Here is a 19,645-nt window from a genome sequence, read left to right on the forward strand (position 1 = left end):
TTTTAAATGTCAAGTTGAGGGATTCTTTTGTGACTTCAGCAATAATTAGTGGCGGAGCCACCTTGAAAGCTGGATGGGCCAAGTGGCCAACGACAGTGAAGTTGGTAAGCCATTAGTATAAAATTCATTTCAAACACCCTCATTACTAATAAATAAAAACAAACAAAGAAACATAGGTAAAGTTTAGATAATAGAGATATAACATAAATCATAAATGGGTGTTGAAGAGAGAGTTGATTTCTTGTACAAAGATGTATTGCCATTTGGTGCAATGGTGATGGTGGAGATTATGCTTGTTGGTGGTAACACACTCTTCAAATCAGCAAGTGCCCTACAAATTAACTCATTTGTTTTCACTTTCTATGCCTTCCTTGTTGGTTTCATTTTCTTCTTGCCTTACTTTTTCATCCACTACAGGTAACATATATGTATCTCATTTACACTATATATATTGAACTTTTTATATGTTTGTGAGTTTGCATGTCATATAAATTTGTTTATTGTTTATGAGTTATAGCTAGGCATATATGAATTGGGATTTTAGTTATATATGCTTGTTTATGAGATTCAAGATTTCAAAGCCATCAAACCCACCTTTTTAACATAAATACTTGTATGCCTTCTTGGATGCAAATGAAATCCCCCAGACTTTTGACTATCAGAGTGATAGATATTTTATACCATTTTCATTTGACCCCCTTAACTATTATTTATTCTTTTTCTAAACCTTATACTTGTAAAGTATATTTCATTTTAACTTGTATAAATTAAGTTTATTATAACTATAAAACTTTTAAGTAATATGTTTTTAGTTAAAAAAAGCCACCTATTAATATTATAATTTGAGACAGATATAAATTAAAAAGGAAATACTCCCTCCGTCCCATTAGAAGTGTCCTAATTTGAATATTCAAAGTTTTAATCTTTAAAATATTCAAAGTTTTAATCTTTAAACTTTGACCTTGAATATATTTTTTGTGTTATATACAACTTGATAAAAACTACATAATTAAAAACACTTCTAAAACACAATCAATTCATATAACATTCATCAAGTATTATCAAACACAAAGAAAGTTATTTAAGGTCAAAGTTGCAAAAATTAGACTTTAAAAAATTCAAAACATGACACTTCTAATAGACGGAGGGGAGTATTAATTAGTTACTTACCAATAATTCAATGAAATCGAGATTCTAACATAACGAATTAATGTTTAAGCATAACCTACTACTCAATATATATGTGATCGTAAATAAATACACGTGCGCTATATTCGCTTTTGGAAACTCGAGCCCCTCGCATTGTTAAATCCTGACTCTGCCTCTGATTAGAGATAATGTTAATTTTCCAATTAAGCTGTGGAGACAAGACTCTTTATATATCAACTATCCATACCCCGTGTACAGAGATTGGGTCGCGTAGTTGTTGTGTTAATTTTCCAATCAAACTTTTACTTTTACATCTAGATTTTTATGTTTAACAAGCAATTATAAGTTTTTACAGTTTATTCAGGCATAATAACTTGAGTGTACTGTTTAACTTGTATGTAAGGGTACGTTTTCTGGTATTTTGTTGGCTTTAGTAATATGATAACGGATGTAGGTTTGAACGAAAAACATACGTATTATCTAAAGAACTTTTTTTGTTTGACACGATAGGTTTGACTTCTGGATAACTATAAATATGTAGCGACATTGCTGTATATATCAATAACAGGAAGATTTATATACACTCAACATATTCTGTATTTCTTCTATCTTATTTTAGTTGTCTTATTTCGATTTTTAAGATATTATTTTTTAAACTTTAATCTTAATTTTTTTTTATATTATATGGTAGTTAATGAAAACTATATTAGTGAGAAATAGATTTAAAGCCGAGTCCATTCATATATTATTATCAAGTGTTATACACACAAACTAAAATATTTATGGTCAAAGTCGGAAAAATGACTTAAAAATTCAAAATGAGATGTAGAACATATCTATATCATTTTTTATAACAGATATTTATTGGAAAATCTTTATATATAATAAAGAAGAATTGTTTTTTACAATTATTTTTAGAAACATTATGAGGTGTCAAGATCATATATTTTTTAAAAATTTTATCTTTCATTTATGATGTCATATTTAAAATAACTCACTTAATGCTTATTTAAAATTATTAATCTTTTAATTTTTTCTATAAAATATTTTGAAATTTTGTTAATGTAATAGGTACTCTTCATATCAAGTTATAATATGTCGATAACAAAAATTAGATACATTCTTTTTTGTTTTAAAATTTTAATTACAACACCTGGGTTGAACCCGGGTCGATTAGCTTGTGTGTATAAAATTGTATTTTTATTTCAAAAATTCATCCCGTAAAGTTTATAACAAAAATATAACTACTTTATTTACGCTAATGATAAAACTATTATTGGCAGAACAGATATATTTCTTATATTCTTATTATTTTAATTGTCGATTATTTTAGATGCAACTATGTATTAAATGATAAATACTCGTATTAAACTAATTATGCAACGAAGAATAATAAAACAAAAATTGAAAATAGTGAGGAGGACAAGGACTTGTGATCGAGAAAGAAATTTGTAAAAAATCCCAGTAATCTTTCGTCCCCATCTTCCTGATACACCCCTATCACTAATCAATTTGTGTTAGTCAATTAGGCCTTTCCAATAGCCTCTTCGTGAGATCTCATCGACGTTTACCTAACGCCAGCAAATTCATCAAGGTTTTCGCAAATCGTGACCCATCGACCAGGCGAAAAGAGACGAGGAAAGAGGAGAGATATGTTCTAAACATTACATACTTAATAAATTAAAACATTATCCTAAAACATAAATCATTACATACTTAATAAATTAAAACATTATCGTAAAACTAAAGTTACAAATTAGGCCCAACCAAACAGTGAATCGTTAGACTTTATGTTACTGTCAACGTCATTGCGGTGGATGTATTCATAGTGTTCAGGGGAGTTCGTCTTCTCGCCAAGGGGAGTCGCGTTATAACCGCTATCACCGTCGTTGCTGTCACCCGTCACTGTATTATGCGGTTACCCGCCTAATATACTAATTAAGTAGGTAGGAATTTGCATAAGATGGAGATTAATGATAACAATAATAAAATGTTACTCATTGTGTGATAGAAAAATGATTGTAATGAGGATCTATCAATTTAACTAAAACATGATTAAGATGTTCTTTAAATAACATCTGGCGTAATCCTTGATCGACAAGCGTCATTTTAAAATATTTTATTTTATTAAATTAACTTTATTAGTTGTATATAGATTCAATATCCTTATTGGACTTAGAATTAAACTTTAACTACTATCATACAAATACAAAACACATTATAACCTTATTTGAATGTCTCTTTTTAAAATGTCTTATTAATAAAAATGTCTCTTTTTCTTAATCAGTTTTTCAACTCTTATTATTTATATTACTTATAACAATTTATTAACATGAAGATTTCAAAATTTTGAGTTTATGATCCTAAATCACAAGGCTATTTACTTTCATCCGCTATGTTTACAAGTTCCGAATTTCATGTGATTGTAAAAACTTAAGGTATATCTAAAATTATAACTAAACATATATATATATATATTAGAACAGCAAGGGCCGGATCACGAGTATCCGGACTGGATACCGTGGACCTACCCGATCCCCTCCCCCCCCCCCCTCTCCACCCAGCCACCCCCCGGCCCGCCTCACCCGGTAAAAGCTCCACGAAAGCCAGGACAAAATCCTGGCGGGCAATCGCAGGCCGAGAGTATCGAACCTGTGACCTCTTGGACAAAAGTCCGAGTTATATTTATCATTACTGTTTACTTTAATTTGGCTTCGATCATGGGTTTACTTTAACCACAATTTATTTCATACTCATAAATTATGTATATGACATATTAGAATTTCTTTGTGATACAATCTATATAGTTACCGTATATCGGGTACATAGTCACAGGAAACGGGTACGAAGCCGAGTTTTTCGTATGGTACACCTCGTACCGAAACGCGGTACGAAATCGTCCCAGACGAAGGCGAAACGCGATCCAGAACGTAAATATAAGCGAACCTGATTTGACGTATCAAAGGCTGAAATTTGCGTTCCAGGAGCTTCGGTTCGCCGTACCGAGTTGTTAGAAATCGCGATCCAGAAAATATTTGTTCTTTTTTCCGGTCAAAACAAAGAGGAGAGAGAGAAAAAGAATATGTTGCGGCTGTAGTGTTGTACGCGTTTGTCAACTGTCAACTAGTGTTTTAGGTTTGAAGTTATAGGGCCATAAAATTTATATATGGGCTCTTTTAATTTTAGGTTTTTAAAGTTACTTATGTATATATATTCACGTAACCCTCTTATATGGCTGCATAAAATATAATTCCTTTACAAATCCCTATTAACGCATTCCGTGAATTATTCAATAATTAACAATGGCTTTTGGTCAACATGGAGGGTCGTCGAGCAACTCTGTTCATAATATATGTTAGTTATTTATATGTTTTGTACCAAATTTACGTACCGAAAATGGTACGTCGTTTCGCGTACCGAATTGGCGTACCGAATGAACCTACCCCCTTCGTACCGGATTTTGGAGGCCTACGAACCCCGTACCCGTTTTCGTTCTGCGTACTATATCGTACCACGTTCCATGTGACTATAATCGGGTATTAAGACTAGTATAAGTATATAACATCTATAATTGTTTCCAGATGTGTTGATGACAAGCTATTGTTTCTCTTATCTACCCAATACATTATATTTGGTCCAATTTTATTGCAGGGGCATAAGTATTCCTCCTATCAAATTCGACATTGTCTGCAAGATATTTATACTCAGCGTGCTCATGTAAGTTACTTCTACTTTCTTTCAGGCCTTCAACCACTGTAAAATATTAAAATTAATTAATAATTAATTTATGTGGAATTTTTAATTATGTGGAAAACACTTACAAAATGAAATAAATATGACTAATATTCAACCACTTAATACTTACAAAATGAAATAAATATGACTAATATTCAACCACTTAATACATTCAGCACTTGATGACTAAAAAAAATAAAATGGGCCCTAATTGGTTAAAAGGTTCTGAATTCATCTTCAACTAACGTCATGGTCTATTTTATTTTTAGTTAGCGGGGTTCTTAATATATAAATAATAAAAGAATCTTTGTAGTATTACGAACGTAGTTTTTTATCTTTATTTATATGAATTATGGTTTTCCACTTAAAACAATCAAAGAAGTTAGCTTATGAAAATTTTTAGTCCTTTTACTTAGTTATATTGTTAAAGTTTGTTAATTTTTTTTATTTTTATTTAAAATGGCGTGTTAGTTGTTTAGTGGTTTGATCGGTAGCAGTCACTTAGGATGTGATAACACGGTCCGAACGCGTCTGAAGAGGTAAATGTCCGAAATCATGGAGAATTGAGATTGGATACCTGGTCTCCAAGCCAACATCCCCTCCCAGATCCCCAAAGAGTGTCGTAGGTGGCCACTTGATCTAAGACCAAATGGTTAAAAATTATTTTTAGATATTTGTAAAACTTTACCTATACTACCCTCCGTCATATTTTAAGCGTCTTCGTTTGATTTCCAAAGTCTTATTTTTTGATCTTTGACCATAAATTTTTTTCGTTCTGTTATATAATACTTGATATAATTTATATGAATGGAATGAGCTTTTAATCTACTTTCAATGATAAAAAACATATACCAAAATATTTACGATCAAACTTAAAAGAAAAATATTTTAAAAATTAAATTAAAACATTTAAAATAGAACCGAAGAAGTATTAATTAGCATGGATTACTTTCATAACGTTGTTATCATGTAAATGTGGGTAAATATCAAGTTTTAATCCAAAATTGGTTGACATGAATCAATATTGGAAAATGATTGATATGTCTAAAACATATGCTTAAAAATATGTTTATTGGATTAGATGTTTGACACATGTATCATGTGTTTTCTCTCTTAATCTTTACCTTAATCTTTACCACAATCATGTAATGTGTCATGATCTTATCCTTAGACATACTTTTAGACATACCAATTAGATCTATATATTATTATCCATCAATATTTATATGTGAATTTCCAATTCACTATGAAAAAATCTGTTTTATTATTATGGGTTAACCTTTTTGATAAAAGTTGTTGCCTTATTGAGTATAAGTCTAAGGGGGTGTTTGGTATTGCGATTACAAAACAAAATCTGCGTTTTTAAAATATGTTATTCGTTTTCAAAACTGCGTTTTGAAAAAGCATGTAGGTCTCCAAAACTGCGTTTTCATAGCCAAAAATCACTTTTTCATACAAACACTTATTTAGATTATTTGCGTTTTACAACCGTAATAATCAGGTAATCGCTTTATAACGCAATCCCAAACACCCTCTAATTATCAATTCCTAACACAGATGTATTTAGATGTATTTAGCAGTTATTAGTGATGTAAGTGTCGTAAGAGATTTGCCGTTAAGAAAACAACGATTAGTTTTAATGATGGTGTTATTCATATATCTCATCATATCTTGAACAGATATCTAGCACAAGTATTTGGATACATCGGTCTCAAGTATAGTTCTCCAACCCTATCATCGATTATGGGCAACCTTTCCCCTGCTTTTACTTTCATGCTTGCCTTTTTCTTTAGGTAATCTTCCTACACATTGTTTTTTCACTATAATAAGTTGTTATAAGAATGTTATGATAAGTCATTTCATTTGCCTTTTTGTAGGATGGAAAAAGTACATTTGCGAAGTTATACTAGTCAAGCCAAAATAGCAGGAACAATAGTCTCAATATCAGGAGCGGTTATTGCGACCGTTTATAGTGGTCCATTGGTGTTATCGGAATCAGTGAGCTTGGACTGGATTCTTGGAGGACTTTTGCTTGCATCTCAATATTTTATACTTGCCTTCTCTCTAGTTGCTCAGGTACCAAATGTTCAAATCATTCATCATTCACAAGTTAATTGAGTCTTTAGAAATGTGAGTATCTTTAAAGTATTTGTAGGCGAAAATATTGATGGTTTATTCAGTGGACCTCATGGTAATATTCGTGTTCAGTGTAAGTGGATTATTTGTAGCTGGAATTGGAGGGTTAGTCTTGGCAAGAGATATGGACGCTTGGAAGTTGGAACCTAATCTTATATTGGTCACTATATTATACGTGGTAACAAGATCTCATTTCCATAAGGCATTAGATGTTTAAGTATTCAAAAAATTTCATTATATTTATTATGTCTTTATTTGAGTTGAGTTATATCCGGATTAAGATCATGTAAAGTTGAAAGCAACTTTATAGGTGAAGTTGATGATCTTGACCCTTGAATTTAATCTAAAGGTCAATAATCTCTCAACTTTACCTATAAGTTACTTTCAACTTTAGAGGATCTAAATCCGTTATATTCATAATATATAATTCAAATATAGATTAAGAACAGTGTTATTCTTAATCTTACATTGGGATCTAAATGCACAGGGGTTTACTTCTGGATTTTTCAATGGATTGATACAAATTTGGATCTTGCGCGTCAAAGGGCCTGTTTATGTAGCTATGTTTAAGCCGTTAACAATTGTGATAGCACTCATTATGGGTGTCATGTTTCTCGGTGACACACTGCATATTGGAAGGTAATCGCTGTCTGTCAATCTCACGCTTTCATTATCTTCTACCTATACAAGTAAAAAAATATATATATATATAGGGGAAGGAAATATGAGGCTGTTAGGCATCCAAGTTGGGTGAAAAACCCCTCACATATCTATTTTTAAAAGGTAAAAATCATTGGGGGCCATGTATTTATTTAAAATATTAAAATATTAGTATGTGAGGGGTTTTTCACCCAAGTTGGATGCATAACAGCCTCATATTCACTTTTTCCATATATATATATATATATATAGGGTTATTTTAGGACCACCTCTTATTTTAGGACCAATTAAGATTACATCATAATTATCATCACCGACCACCACTACCATGATCATCTCTGACCAAAAACATGGTCCTCCAGCTCCGGAGACCACCGCCGTCGCCGGAAAATCATGTTTCAATTAACTTATTACACATGTGTAACTTAACTTAAAAATGATTTTCCGGTGGTCCCCATCGCCGGAAAATCATGGTGGGACCACCGGAAAATCATGGTGGTGGTCGGAGATGATGATGCTGGTATGTAAGTTACAAAAAACACATGTCCTAATTGGTCCTAAAATAAAGAGTAGTCCTAAAATAACTTTCACCTATATATATATATATATCTAATCTATATATCTAATAAAACAATAGTTATCCTAGCATTCTAAAGCCATCTAACTCAACTTAAAACTATCTTTATACTTTGCCACATAAGATTTTTTCTATGTGTCATCTCCATAAATTTTTCCATTTAATATATACTACATTCCTTTTTCGTTACAATATCAATAAAATAAAATAACAATATATTAAATAAAATAGTCTAACTTTTTATTTGTTTCCAAATAAATAATTGCTAGCACCTTTTTTCAATATATAAGTTTGTTAATTACTAACCTATAAATACGTTTATATCAATATGTGTTTTGTACGAAGTGTCTAAGTCAGTATATCAAGTTTATTTCACAAAATTGTTATTGCTAAATGTATGTATGTATTCTAATATTTTGTTTTTCCACTCATTAATGTAGTGGATCTAATATTAAGAAAATTTTGAATATTAGATTTTTAAATACTTTCAATTAATTTTATATAATGTTTTATTTAAATATTGTTTATTAAAAATTTTATTGATTAAATACTAAAAGTTTTGAAAATATAATTCAAGAACCATGCATCGTACGGGGCAAAAATCCTAGTATTATATATATAGGGAGGTGGTAAACTCACAATTATTTTTATCTATTCACAAAAATAACATACATCATATAATTGTGTTGTATAATTATAAGTATTGTCATGGATGGATGAAAAGAGCCCATATAATATATGCATGTATTACATTATATACTATGTAGTGCTAAGTTTCTTTGATATTTAGAAATACTCGTAGTGTTTTCATTAATTTAAAATGTAATGGGACATATAATTTAAAAGATGGGTTAAATATGATAGTATCGTATATCAACTTCCTAAACTCAGTAAGTTTCATATATACTTGTATATGTTTCAATACAGCATGCTCAATGAGTCAATGGCTTGAAACATGTTTCATGTATATATGCTATTTAGAGTGTTATAAAAAGGGGATGGTTATATAAAGCTGGTAACTACGTAAGCTTAGGTGTGGAACACTCATACACTAATTTTTTAAATCATAAAATTCATGGGGGCCCAAACATTTATTCATTAATCAAGAAATACTAAAATATTAGTATGTGAGGGGTTGCACAACGAAGGTTAAATGTCGGACAGTCTTATATTCATTTTTCCCTCATAAAAATGTATATACGAAATTCACTTTAAAATGAAATATCTAAACTTTCTTCCAAGTTCTGACTATAACATTTTATTAATCATATAAAATGTATTAAAGAAAACCCAAATATATTTACCTCATTACCTATCTAATAGTATACAGATTATAATGTTTAGTGAAGTAGATTATATTATACAATTACCTCATTACCTATCTAATAGTATGTTATGATATATAAATAAAGAAATTGCTCAGTGCCGTTTTTCGTGGATATTGAGTCCCAGTACCTCGACGGTGTATGAGGGAGGTTAAGATGTAGGCAGACCTTACCCCTACCTAAGTAGAGAAACTGCTTTCAGTTTTTACCTAAATGGTAAAAAATGCCCTACAACTTTTACATGAGATGAGGATCGAACCATGACCTCTGTTTTCAAATGGCAGAGTGTGATAAACCCCTTATCCAACCATGTTTGCTTTTATGTTATGATCTATATGCCCACTAATTAAAGATCTTTTCTATTAATTGTTTAAATTGTATATGGTGTAGTGTATTAGGAGGAAGCATAATAACAATAGGATTTTATGGGGTGGTATGGGGTAAAGCCAGAGAGTCAAAAGATGCACAACCAAATCAGATCACTGCTCCTTTGCTCGAGACACATGATGTTCTAGAACAAGGTTCATTAATTTCCTAACCCACTGAGAGTCGCAAGCAATGTATTTATATATATTAGCGGGTATTATCGGTATTACTGGTATTTGAGAGTTCTTCGATATTTTAATCTCGATATTATTTCGGTATTTTCACTATTTCATATCGGCCGGTATTACCATTCCGGTATTTTTTTTTTATGGGCTTATGGATCTTTTAATATTATTTTATTTTTGTTGCTAGCAAATATCTGAGGTTCAATCCGGATTACTTTAGTAGAAACTTTGAAACCAAAAAATATGTATGTAAATTTTGTTTGATATATTATAAAGTTATAGCTTGAAATGGAAAATAAGAGTTTTTATTACATTGACTTAATAAAAAGGCTTTTCATATAGTAAGAAGGAATTTTTTTTATTTTTTTTTTTTTCAATAAAAGATTAGGGATTTCATATTAACATTTGTGGCCTATTTTTTCTTTGAAAAAATTAAGAATGTATATGACTTCATTATTAGATATAAGTTATTTTTATAAAATGATGATTTTATAACAATTGTTTTATTATTTAATATACACGGGCTCATTGATAATCTTAAGACGAAAAGATATGGTGATACAATTTTTGAAAATTGACATATAGTTGTTTAAAAAAAATTAGATAAGTACATTTTAATTTATATTGGACTTAGGTTAAAAATAAAATAAATCATAAATCAATTAGAAAATGTTTTAAACTTATTATAGGATGATGTCATAAATATAAATATAGAAAATAAAGAAATAATTGATATAAATAAATCAAATAATAACAAGTAAGCATTAATTAAAAATTAATGATTTCATGGGAATCTTGTTTTATTTATATACTAGTTAATCAACCTGAGCATTTTTAAAGAAATTTTAAAAGCAATAAAAATCTAAAAAAATGTATATAACTTTTGTTATTGATATATTATAACTCAGCTTGAAGATATTAAATTGATTAACACAATAATTATATATATTAGTACCTATTGCATTAATAAAACATAAAAAGACATTTATGATATTATATAAAAAAGTATTTATTTTGTTTTCTAATAAAAGAATAATTTTTGTAAACATCATAAATAAAATAAACCATTTTGAAAATATTTAATGGGATATTTATCTTTAAAATTTTATTAATTAGATATGACATCATAAATAACTTTAAAATATTTTTAAAAAAATTGTAGACATGTCACGTCATAATTGTTTTTAAAAATAGTTTAAAAAACAATTATTCTTTATTATATATAGAGATAGAGATAAAGATTTATTATAAAGCTAAAGATTAATTTTTTGTGGAACTACATGTTCTAAATTACACTGAACTCTTTATATAAAGCCATAAATTAAGATCAATCCTCATCCATGACTTAAAGGTCGTTGATGTCCATAACATCCGTGAGTTAATTCAAAAGGTGAAGGTTAAATGGAGAATAGAAGGCGATGAGAATACAAAATACTTTCATTCCATAGTCAATCAAAGTAGAAGAACATCGTCGATTCAGGGCGTCAAAGTGGAGGGTAGGTGGGTAGAGGAACCTGACGATGTTAAAGCTGCATTCTTTAACTTCTTTTCAAATAAATTTAAGCCTTTCTAACCTGCTCTATTAGGGTGGACGAAGTCGAGTAGGCAGGAGACCGGTACCGGTCTGGTACCGGTGTGCACACCGCCCCGACCTACTGGTGGGGAGGGGAGCACTTTGGGCACCACGGTGCCGGTTTGGATGCCGATGAATTCGAACGTTACAGCCAATAAAAAAACAAGCAAAGGGACCCACTAGGCAACGACTCTTTTCCTCTTCTCTTTTTCTTTCTTCTTTTTCTTCTCTTCTTCTTTGTAACTCACTGTTTTTTTTTTCTTTCAAACACACAAAGCGCACACACACAAATAACACACACATATATCATATATCCACATAATCATCTAAACAATCATGAACCATTTCTTCAACAATCCTTTATTTCTTGACAATCATGGCCCAACACCCCCAAATTTTCAATCGGATTCGAGTTCATTCGACGAGACAGAACGGTATATTAATCTATTCACAATGGCGCATTATGCGATTCAACAAGATGTCCGTGATACTGCCTCCTCTTCAAGAACGTATACAAGACGGGACGATCGTGGTGAGTCTCACGACCGTCTTTTTCGAGATTACTTTGCCGAGGAACCGAAATTTAATGAGACTTTTTTTAGACAATGGTTTCGTATGAGTAGACGGTTGTTTGTGAAGATAGCTTCAGATTTGGAAAACAATTTTAGTTTTTTTCAGAGGAAGATCGACGCGCGTGGTAAATGGGGGTTTTCGGCTTTACAGAGATGCACATCTGCAGTTCGCCAGTTAGGATACGGTAGTAATCCTGACAGTTTAGATGATTACCTAAATATGTCGGAAAGATCGTCACGTGACACCCTTAATGCTTTTTGTGATGGAGTCATTAAGTTATATCGGCATGAATACTTGCGTAGGCCAACGCGTACTGATACGCAACGCATTCTTGATCATCATGCATCTTATCATGGTTTCCCCGGCATGTTAGGTATATCTTTACTTAATATATATATATATATAGTTTAGTTAATAATGTATATATGTATATATATATTACGTAGTTTAGTTAATAATGTATATATGTATATATATATATTACGTAGTTTAGCTAATATTTTCGGTTTAATAAATGTGTTTATAGGGAGTCTTGATTGTACACACTGGACTTGGGATAATTGTCCAGTAGCTTGGCGTGGCCAGTACACGCGAGGTGACCATCACGGGCCGACGATATCGCTTGAAGCAGTTGCATCACAGGATTGTTGGATTTGGCACGCATACTTTGGTGTTGCCGGTTCAAACAACGACATTAATGTGTTGAACCAATCTCCTTTGTTCAATCCTTTTGAAGACGGCACAACACCGTTGGTTCCTTTCACTTTAGATGGAACCGAATATCGGTACCCGTATTATCTCATGGATGGGATCTACCCAAGATATGCGATATTTGTGAAAACGATTTCCCATCCAACCGGTGAGAAAAGGATTCGATATGCTAAGGCACGGGAAGCTGCAAGGAAGGATGTGGAGCGAGCTTTTGGTATTATTAAAAAAAATGGAAAATACTTAGAGAACCGGCACGACAAATGGAAGAAACCCCCATCCGTAAGATCATGTATGCGTGATGAGGATCACGCTATAAGTCCTGATTACATTCTGGAACACTCGGTTGCGCCACAGCCATCTGATGAACGACTGTTTGAGATATATGACTCAAACGTTCACGAAGATCTTAAGATGGATCTCATTGACCATATTCATCGCACATTCATCCCGGGAATCGATCGCTAGTTTAATCATGTATTGTGTTGTCGTTGCGTTTAATATTGTAGTTTGATGTTTTATTTGGTTGTTTTATTTTGTTGTTTGTTTTATTTTTAATACTATATTAGTTTTAATTTATGAAATAAAAAGTTTTTATTTGAATAAAAATTAAATGGAAATGAAATTAAATAGAAAAGAGTGGGGAGGGGTGGCGAGGTGCTCTTAGCAAAAGGGGAGGGGAGGGGAGGAGAAGAAAAATCGGGGAGGGGGAGGGAAGGAGTGGGCAAGCTCTCCCCCCACCCTTATAGTTTTCAAATGGCCAGTTCAAACAACTCATTGAAATAAATATAAGGGTAAAACGAAATTCATACATGAGGTTTGTTCGAAACTACACTGGTTATGCCTACAATTTAAAAATTACGCGATTCATACCCACTGTTGTCAAAAACTTACACTAACCATACCTATCGCTGACAGTCGTCTATTTGACCGTTAAGTCAAGTCACATGTCATGCATGTGAGATATCAAAACTGTAATTTCATACATACTTCAGGTTCTATCCTTGTAATTCACTATAAAAATAAGTATTAAGAATTTTAGAGTTTTATTTATACTTCATTTATTAAGTTGGGTAGATATGATATTTATTATGAAACAATAATTTTTATAATGACAAGTATATCGAGAAAAATAGTTGATACAAGAATGCATTTATTATTAAACATGTCATTATTATTTTGTTATATGTGTATATTGAATATATCAAGGATGAGAACTATCAAAACCACTAAAATTTCCACTTTTATATATTATTATTAATTTATTCTTTTTAATAAAACCTATTTAAAAAAATATATAATTTTAAAAAGCAATATAATTTTTTCGTATGGTTTGTTAACATCCCCCTTAGATTAGAGGAGTAAAGCAATATCGAATACTCGTTACGGTTTTAGAATATATCTCAAAGTTAGCAATTTGTAATATTTTGTGTTTAAAGTTCCAGGGTTAATCGTTAGTCTAATCTTAGATTTTCTAAGCCTAAACTTGTATCATATAATGACATCCTTTTATAGATTTTTTAATTTTTATTTTGAAATTGATTATATATATATATATGTGTGTGTGTGTGTGTGTGTGAATTTTAATATAGAATATTTACCCACTTTAATAAATGAAATATAAATATAAATATCTTAATAATTTTTATTAGGGTGAATTACACAAATGATACTTGAAGTATACACAAAATTACGGTTTTGATACCTCACATGCACAACACGTGACTTGACTTAACGATCAAATTGATGGCCGTCAGTGATAGGTATGGTCAGTGTAAGTTTTTGACAACGATGGGTATGACTCGCGTAATTTTTAAATTGTAGGTATGACCAATGTAGTTTTGAACAAACGTCAGGTGTAATTTTTGTAATTTACCCTAAATATAATGACCTGGTTAGTGTATTTTCGTTGAAAGAAGACGGTATGGCATTGTGGTGGTGAAAAATCACCAGACCCAGACGGATTTACTTTTGCTTTCTTAAATACTTTCTGGGATATTATGAAACAAAATGTGGTTCTCTTTGTCAATGATTTTTGGGCTATGGGCAATATTTCCAAAAGGGTGCAACGCCTCTCTTATTAACCTTATCCCAAAGGTTTTTGCCAAAGCGTATGACTCGCTCTCTTGGAATTTTTGTCTTCCATCGTGTCACACATGGGATTGAATGGCTTCGATGGATGAGATCTTGCATGGCCTCCTCTCGATCATCAGTTTTGATAAATGGGAGTCTAACTCCAGAATTTGAAATTGGTCATGGACTAAAGCAGGGAGATGCTATGGCCCCTTTTCTGTTTATAATTGCAATGGAAGGCCTTCCCATTAATTTAGACAATTTGGAAGTGATTCGGATAGCTCTAAATTCTTCTTTCTTGCATCAAGCTTGAAAATTAACATTCAGAAATCATCTATACTAAGGTGTGAATTAGTCATGAAGTAACCAGAGTAGCTTCTATATTTGGTTGCAAACCGGAATCTTTACCTTTCAAATACCTTGGGATCCCGATTGGAGCAAATATGTCGCGTACCAAGAATTGGAACTATTATTGAGAAATTCTCCAAGAGATGGTCAAGATGGAACGCTAATTTACTTTCCATAGGGGGCGAATGACCCTTACCATTTCGGTCCAAGGTGCGCTTGGAACTTACAATTTTTCTTTATATCGAGCTCCTGTTTCTGTTTTGAATAAAACTGAATCTATGAGGTCCAAATTTTTCTGGGGAGGAGATGAGGAGAAAAAGAAAATGGTATGGATTAAATGACCACCTGTGTTAGCATCGAAAGGTGTTGGCAAATTGGGTGTTGGTAGCCTTAAAGCCTTGAATCTTGCATTATTATATAAATGGCGTTGGTGTGTTCTTACTGATTCTTCATCAATTTGGGCTAAAGTTATTAGTACGGTACATGGAACTGATAGCCTCTTGTCATTTCAAACTAAAGGATCAGGTACATGGTCTTGCATTTGTAGTTGTTTTGCCTTGATACACTCGGCCCATCTTCTACCAGACACAATTATATCTAGACATATCTACAACAGAACTACCACAAACACATCAAACCCATAGCCAATTTTCAACCCAAAACAATGCACAGCCCGACCCATATCAAAATTTGAAAGACTAGGGAATATATGATCATCGGGTCGAAACCCGATATTGATCATTTTCTTGAAATATTGAAGGGCAAGAAATGGGAGCTCATTTTGGGCAAAACAATAGATAATTGAGCTCCAAGTTGTTGATATTTTGATATGGGTTTCCTGGAAAACAAGTTGGGAATGAAATGGGAGTTGGGTTTTGGAATACAAGTTGATTAAGTAGTGTGAGATGATTGGGATTGCTTGGTACCCAGAATTTTAGGATATGCGTGTGAAGTTGTAAACCTGTACGGATGTTTCTTGATTTAGTTGCAGAGAGAAGAAGGTTGCTTATATTTCTTTGGTTTTGTTCTTGTAATTGGGTCGTATCAAACATGTTTGAACATATGTTTGCCGCCATTCAGATCCTTCTTTTTCGTGTTTTTGAGTTATTTTCTAAACGAAAAGAAAGACGCTCTGAGGATTGAGATTAAACTGAAATATTATTTTAAATTATCTAAAGATAATTTTTAGATTAAAAATAATTAAACAATTCTTTCAAATTATATTAATTCATTTACTTTCTATTGTTAAAGAAAATCAAAAACACAGATTTATTTAAAAAAATTTCTTTTCTCTTAATAAAACTCTAGAACACGATAACCATATCCAACTTGAGGAAATCCTCATCCTAATTTATGAGCTTGTTGATTTAGCATAGACCTAATGGCCTATCAAAATAGGGGATGATATTTGTACCATTTTTTAATATACTTACCACAATGTACAACTATTATTACGGACTATACAAGTATTAAACGTATAAATGTGATAAAATAATAAATTATTATGGTACTAATATCAATTCTCATTCCGAATAACCCCTCACTTTGTGACACTATTCACGTTACCTTTTTAGTTTTACTTTTATACTTACACACTTGTTTTACCTTAGACAATTACTCGTATTAATTAATGAGATTTTTTTCCGAATAAATCAAAGGCTATGAATCACAATGTTTATATTTATTTCATGTATATTCTTTAACGAGCTCTTTGTATATAAAAGATTAAAGTTGTAGTTAACAGTGAAGAAAAAAAAGTTTAAATAAGTTACGCAAAAGTTAAAATTTGCACTGATAGAAAACATTTTTTTAAAAAATTTGTAGCACTGCGTATCAAAATATAGAAGTTAAACGAGGAAACTTCCGAGGTAGGAAGATTCTCTTTATGTTGAATTGTCACACCTCACAAATGTAGAGTACAAATGCATTAATCGGTTATAGCATTAGAGGTAAGAGTGCAATCGGCAAAAGACATCGGCAACTTCTATTGCCAAGCATTGGCTCTGTAGCTTCCTTGTACACTATCAATTGGCAAGCATCGACACTTCTATTGGCTCTATCTATCGGCTATATTTGATTAATTGTGGCAACATTTGACAACAACAATTAACAAGCAAGATTCCCTCCTTGTTTTTTCTTGTTTTGTCTCTTTTTATGGCACTACACCATACATTTTTGCTAGAAGTAGGCAAGATTTGGTTAGAAATTGATATATCCATGTGACAAGCTTTGGTTTAAAAAGAGCCAAAATAAGGGGGCTTATTTGAGTACACCCCCTTAAGACATGATATAGGCTTTGGACCACGGGTATTTTAGTTGTCAGCATGAGACCATTATAAAGTATGCAGTTTTATATGAGACTACTAACCTATCACGGGTATTTTAGTTGTCACCATCATTTCATCTATCATCATCATCCATATATCTATGGGACTGTATACATTTATATTACACTTACAGTTGATTTCACCAAAACCCATTTTTGGCTTCTTTATTCTCTTTCACCCTACCAAGATCTCTGACTTCTATGCCACCCCCGCCATGCATGACCTTTTTCCGATTAAGAAGTTTTCCCATCTTAAAGTTTCTAAATCTTGAAGAAACCCATGATGTAGGTTATTAATTTTGTTAAGAAAAAAAGGTATTAGTAAAAGGTTATTAATCTTGAAGGTATTAATTTTGTTAAGAAAAAAAGTGCACCAACTCCGATCACCATCACTGCCAAGGCCGACTCTAAGGAAACTTGGGTCTAAGACAAGTTTGAAGAAAGGTCCCTAAGTTAAGAACAACAAATTTGACCTAGGGACCTAAAAACCAAAATATGTTTGTACCTAACGTCTTAACCATCAATCCAAATGCTAATAATTTATTTATAAATGTATAGACAATACATAGAATATAATTTTTACAAGTATATGTATATATGAAAATTGAAAATATGGGCCCCTGAAAAATCGGACCTCGGACGGTCGTCCATTTTGTCCTATGCCTAAGCCCCCCATGATCACTGCCGTTGGCCACCACTCAACCGCCTCTCTTCGCACCACCCTAAAGCACCACAGTGCCACCACCACTCCATATCTCTATTAGTAAAAGTGGATCATCAGCATTGTTTGTATCTACATCTTTGGTCGACAAATTTCGAGATATGGAATTTTTGTGTGTATATGGGGTATATATGTGTATCTTTATTTCCTTTTTGAAGATTTCAATTATCAGCTTATATTATTTCTTTGTTTGTAATTTGTAATTTTAAGTTTCAAATTCAAGTTTTAGATTTATTGTTGGTTTCAAAATGGAAACATATATATACAGTGTATACGAGGATGTGGGTATAAAAGAAACAAAACTACAAAAGAGAAAAGGACCACACTACTTTCAACTTAAAGGGATGTGCGCAAATATCACGCCCAAAATAAAGGCAAAGAGCCAATGATTAACTCTGTACCCCTTGTCCCTTATATCAAAACAAGGTAAAATAACCATCCAATAGTTATAAAATCGAGTAATAACAAAGACATGAAGACATAAGTAAATATGTACGTAATAATATATGAATATCAAGTCTTTCTTAGAATGATATTCTCCGTTCCATCAATGATAAATGAGAAAATGGAGTATGTAGTTGTTATACAACTCAAACTTGAGTGTGGAACCTCTCACATACTAATTTTTTAATATATATGTAAATGCTTGGCCTCATGAATTTTATGAAATAAAAAAAAGATGTGAGGGTTCTACACCCAAACTTGGATATATAACAACAACATAAACCTTACCCTCATGACAAATATATCAATTTTGCCTTTAGTAAGTAAACTCAACTACGAATATTATAATATATATATATTAAAAACAAAGTATCGAAAAGCGTGTAAAGAATAATATATTTTTTTATTTTTTTTATTTTCACCACATAAGTTTCAATATTTACATTTTTAGAATACTATAATACTTTTTAGTAAACTTTTTGTTCTATTTATTTTCATCACAAAACTTTCAATCTTTACACTTTTAGCACTAAACTATAATATCTTTTAGTAATAGTATACTTTTTATTCTTTTACTTTCACCACAGAAGTTTCAATCTTTACACTTTTAGCATTAAACTATAATACCTTTTAGTAAACTTTTTAACGTGTAAAGAATAGTATATTTTTTATTTTTATTTTTATTTTCACCATATAAGTTTCAATCTTTACATTTTTAGCATTAAATTATAATACTTTTTAGTAAA

The 19,645-nt window shown here is 31.5% G+C and overlaps 2 protein-coding genes across 2 annotated transcripts; both read left to right on the forward strand.

The window, feature by feature from the left end:
- The first annotated feature begins 52 nt into the window (after positions 1 to 52).
- On the forward strand, positions 53 to 10,274 carry LOC122606913 (WAT1-related protein At5g40240-like). Its single transcript, XM_043779801.1, has 7 exons — positions 53 to 417; positions 4,801 to 4,866; positions 6,564 to 6,677; positions 6,762 to 6,960; positions 7,040 to 7,198; positions 7,508 to 7,659; positions 9,973 to 10,274. The coding sequence occupies exons 1-7, from the start codon at positions 215 to 217 to the stop codon at positions 10,118 to 10,120; spliced, it is 1,041 nt and encodes a 346-aa protein (XP_043635736.1). The 5' UTR covers positions 53 to 214; the 3' UTR covers positions 10,121 to 10,274.
- Positions 10,275 to 12,159: 1,885 nt separating this feature from the next.
- On the forward strand, positions 12,160 to 13,455 carry LOC122609204. The gene is made up of 2 exons (XM_043782260.1): positions 12,160 to 12,652; positions 12,806 to 13,455. Exons 1-2 carry the CDS (start codon positions 12,160 to 12,162, stop codon positions 13,453 to 13,455), a joined length of 1,143 nt encoding a protein of 380 aa, XP_043638195.1.
- Positions 13,456 to 19,645: the final 6,190 nt, after the last annotated feature.

The sequence above is a fragment of the Erigeron canadensis genome, chromosome 7 (assembly GCF_010389155.1).
Source record: "Erigeron canadensis isolate Cc75 chromosome 7, C_canadensis_v1, whole genome shotgun sequence".
NCBI lineage: Eukaryota > Viridiplantae > Streptophyta > Magnoliopsida > Asterales > Asteraceae > Erigeron > Erigeron canadensis.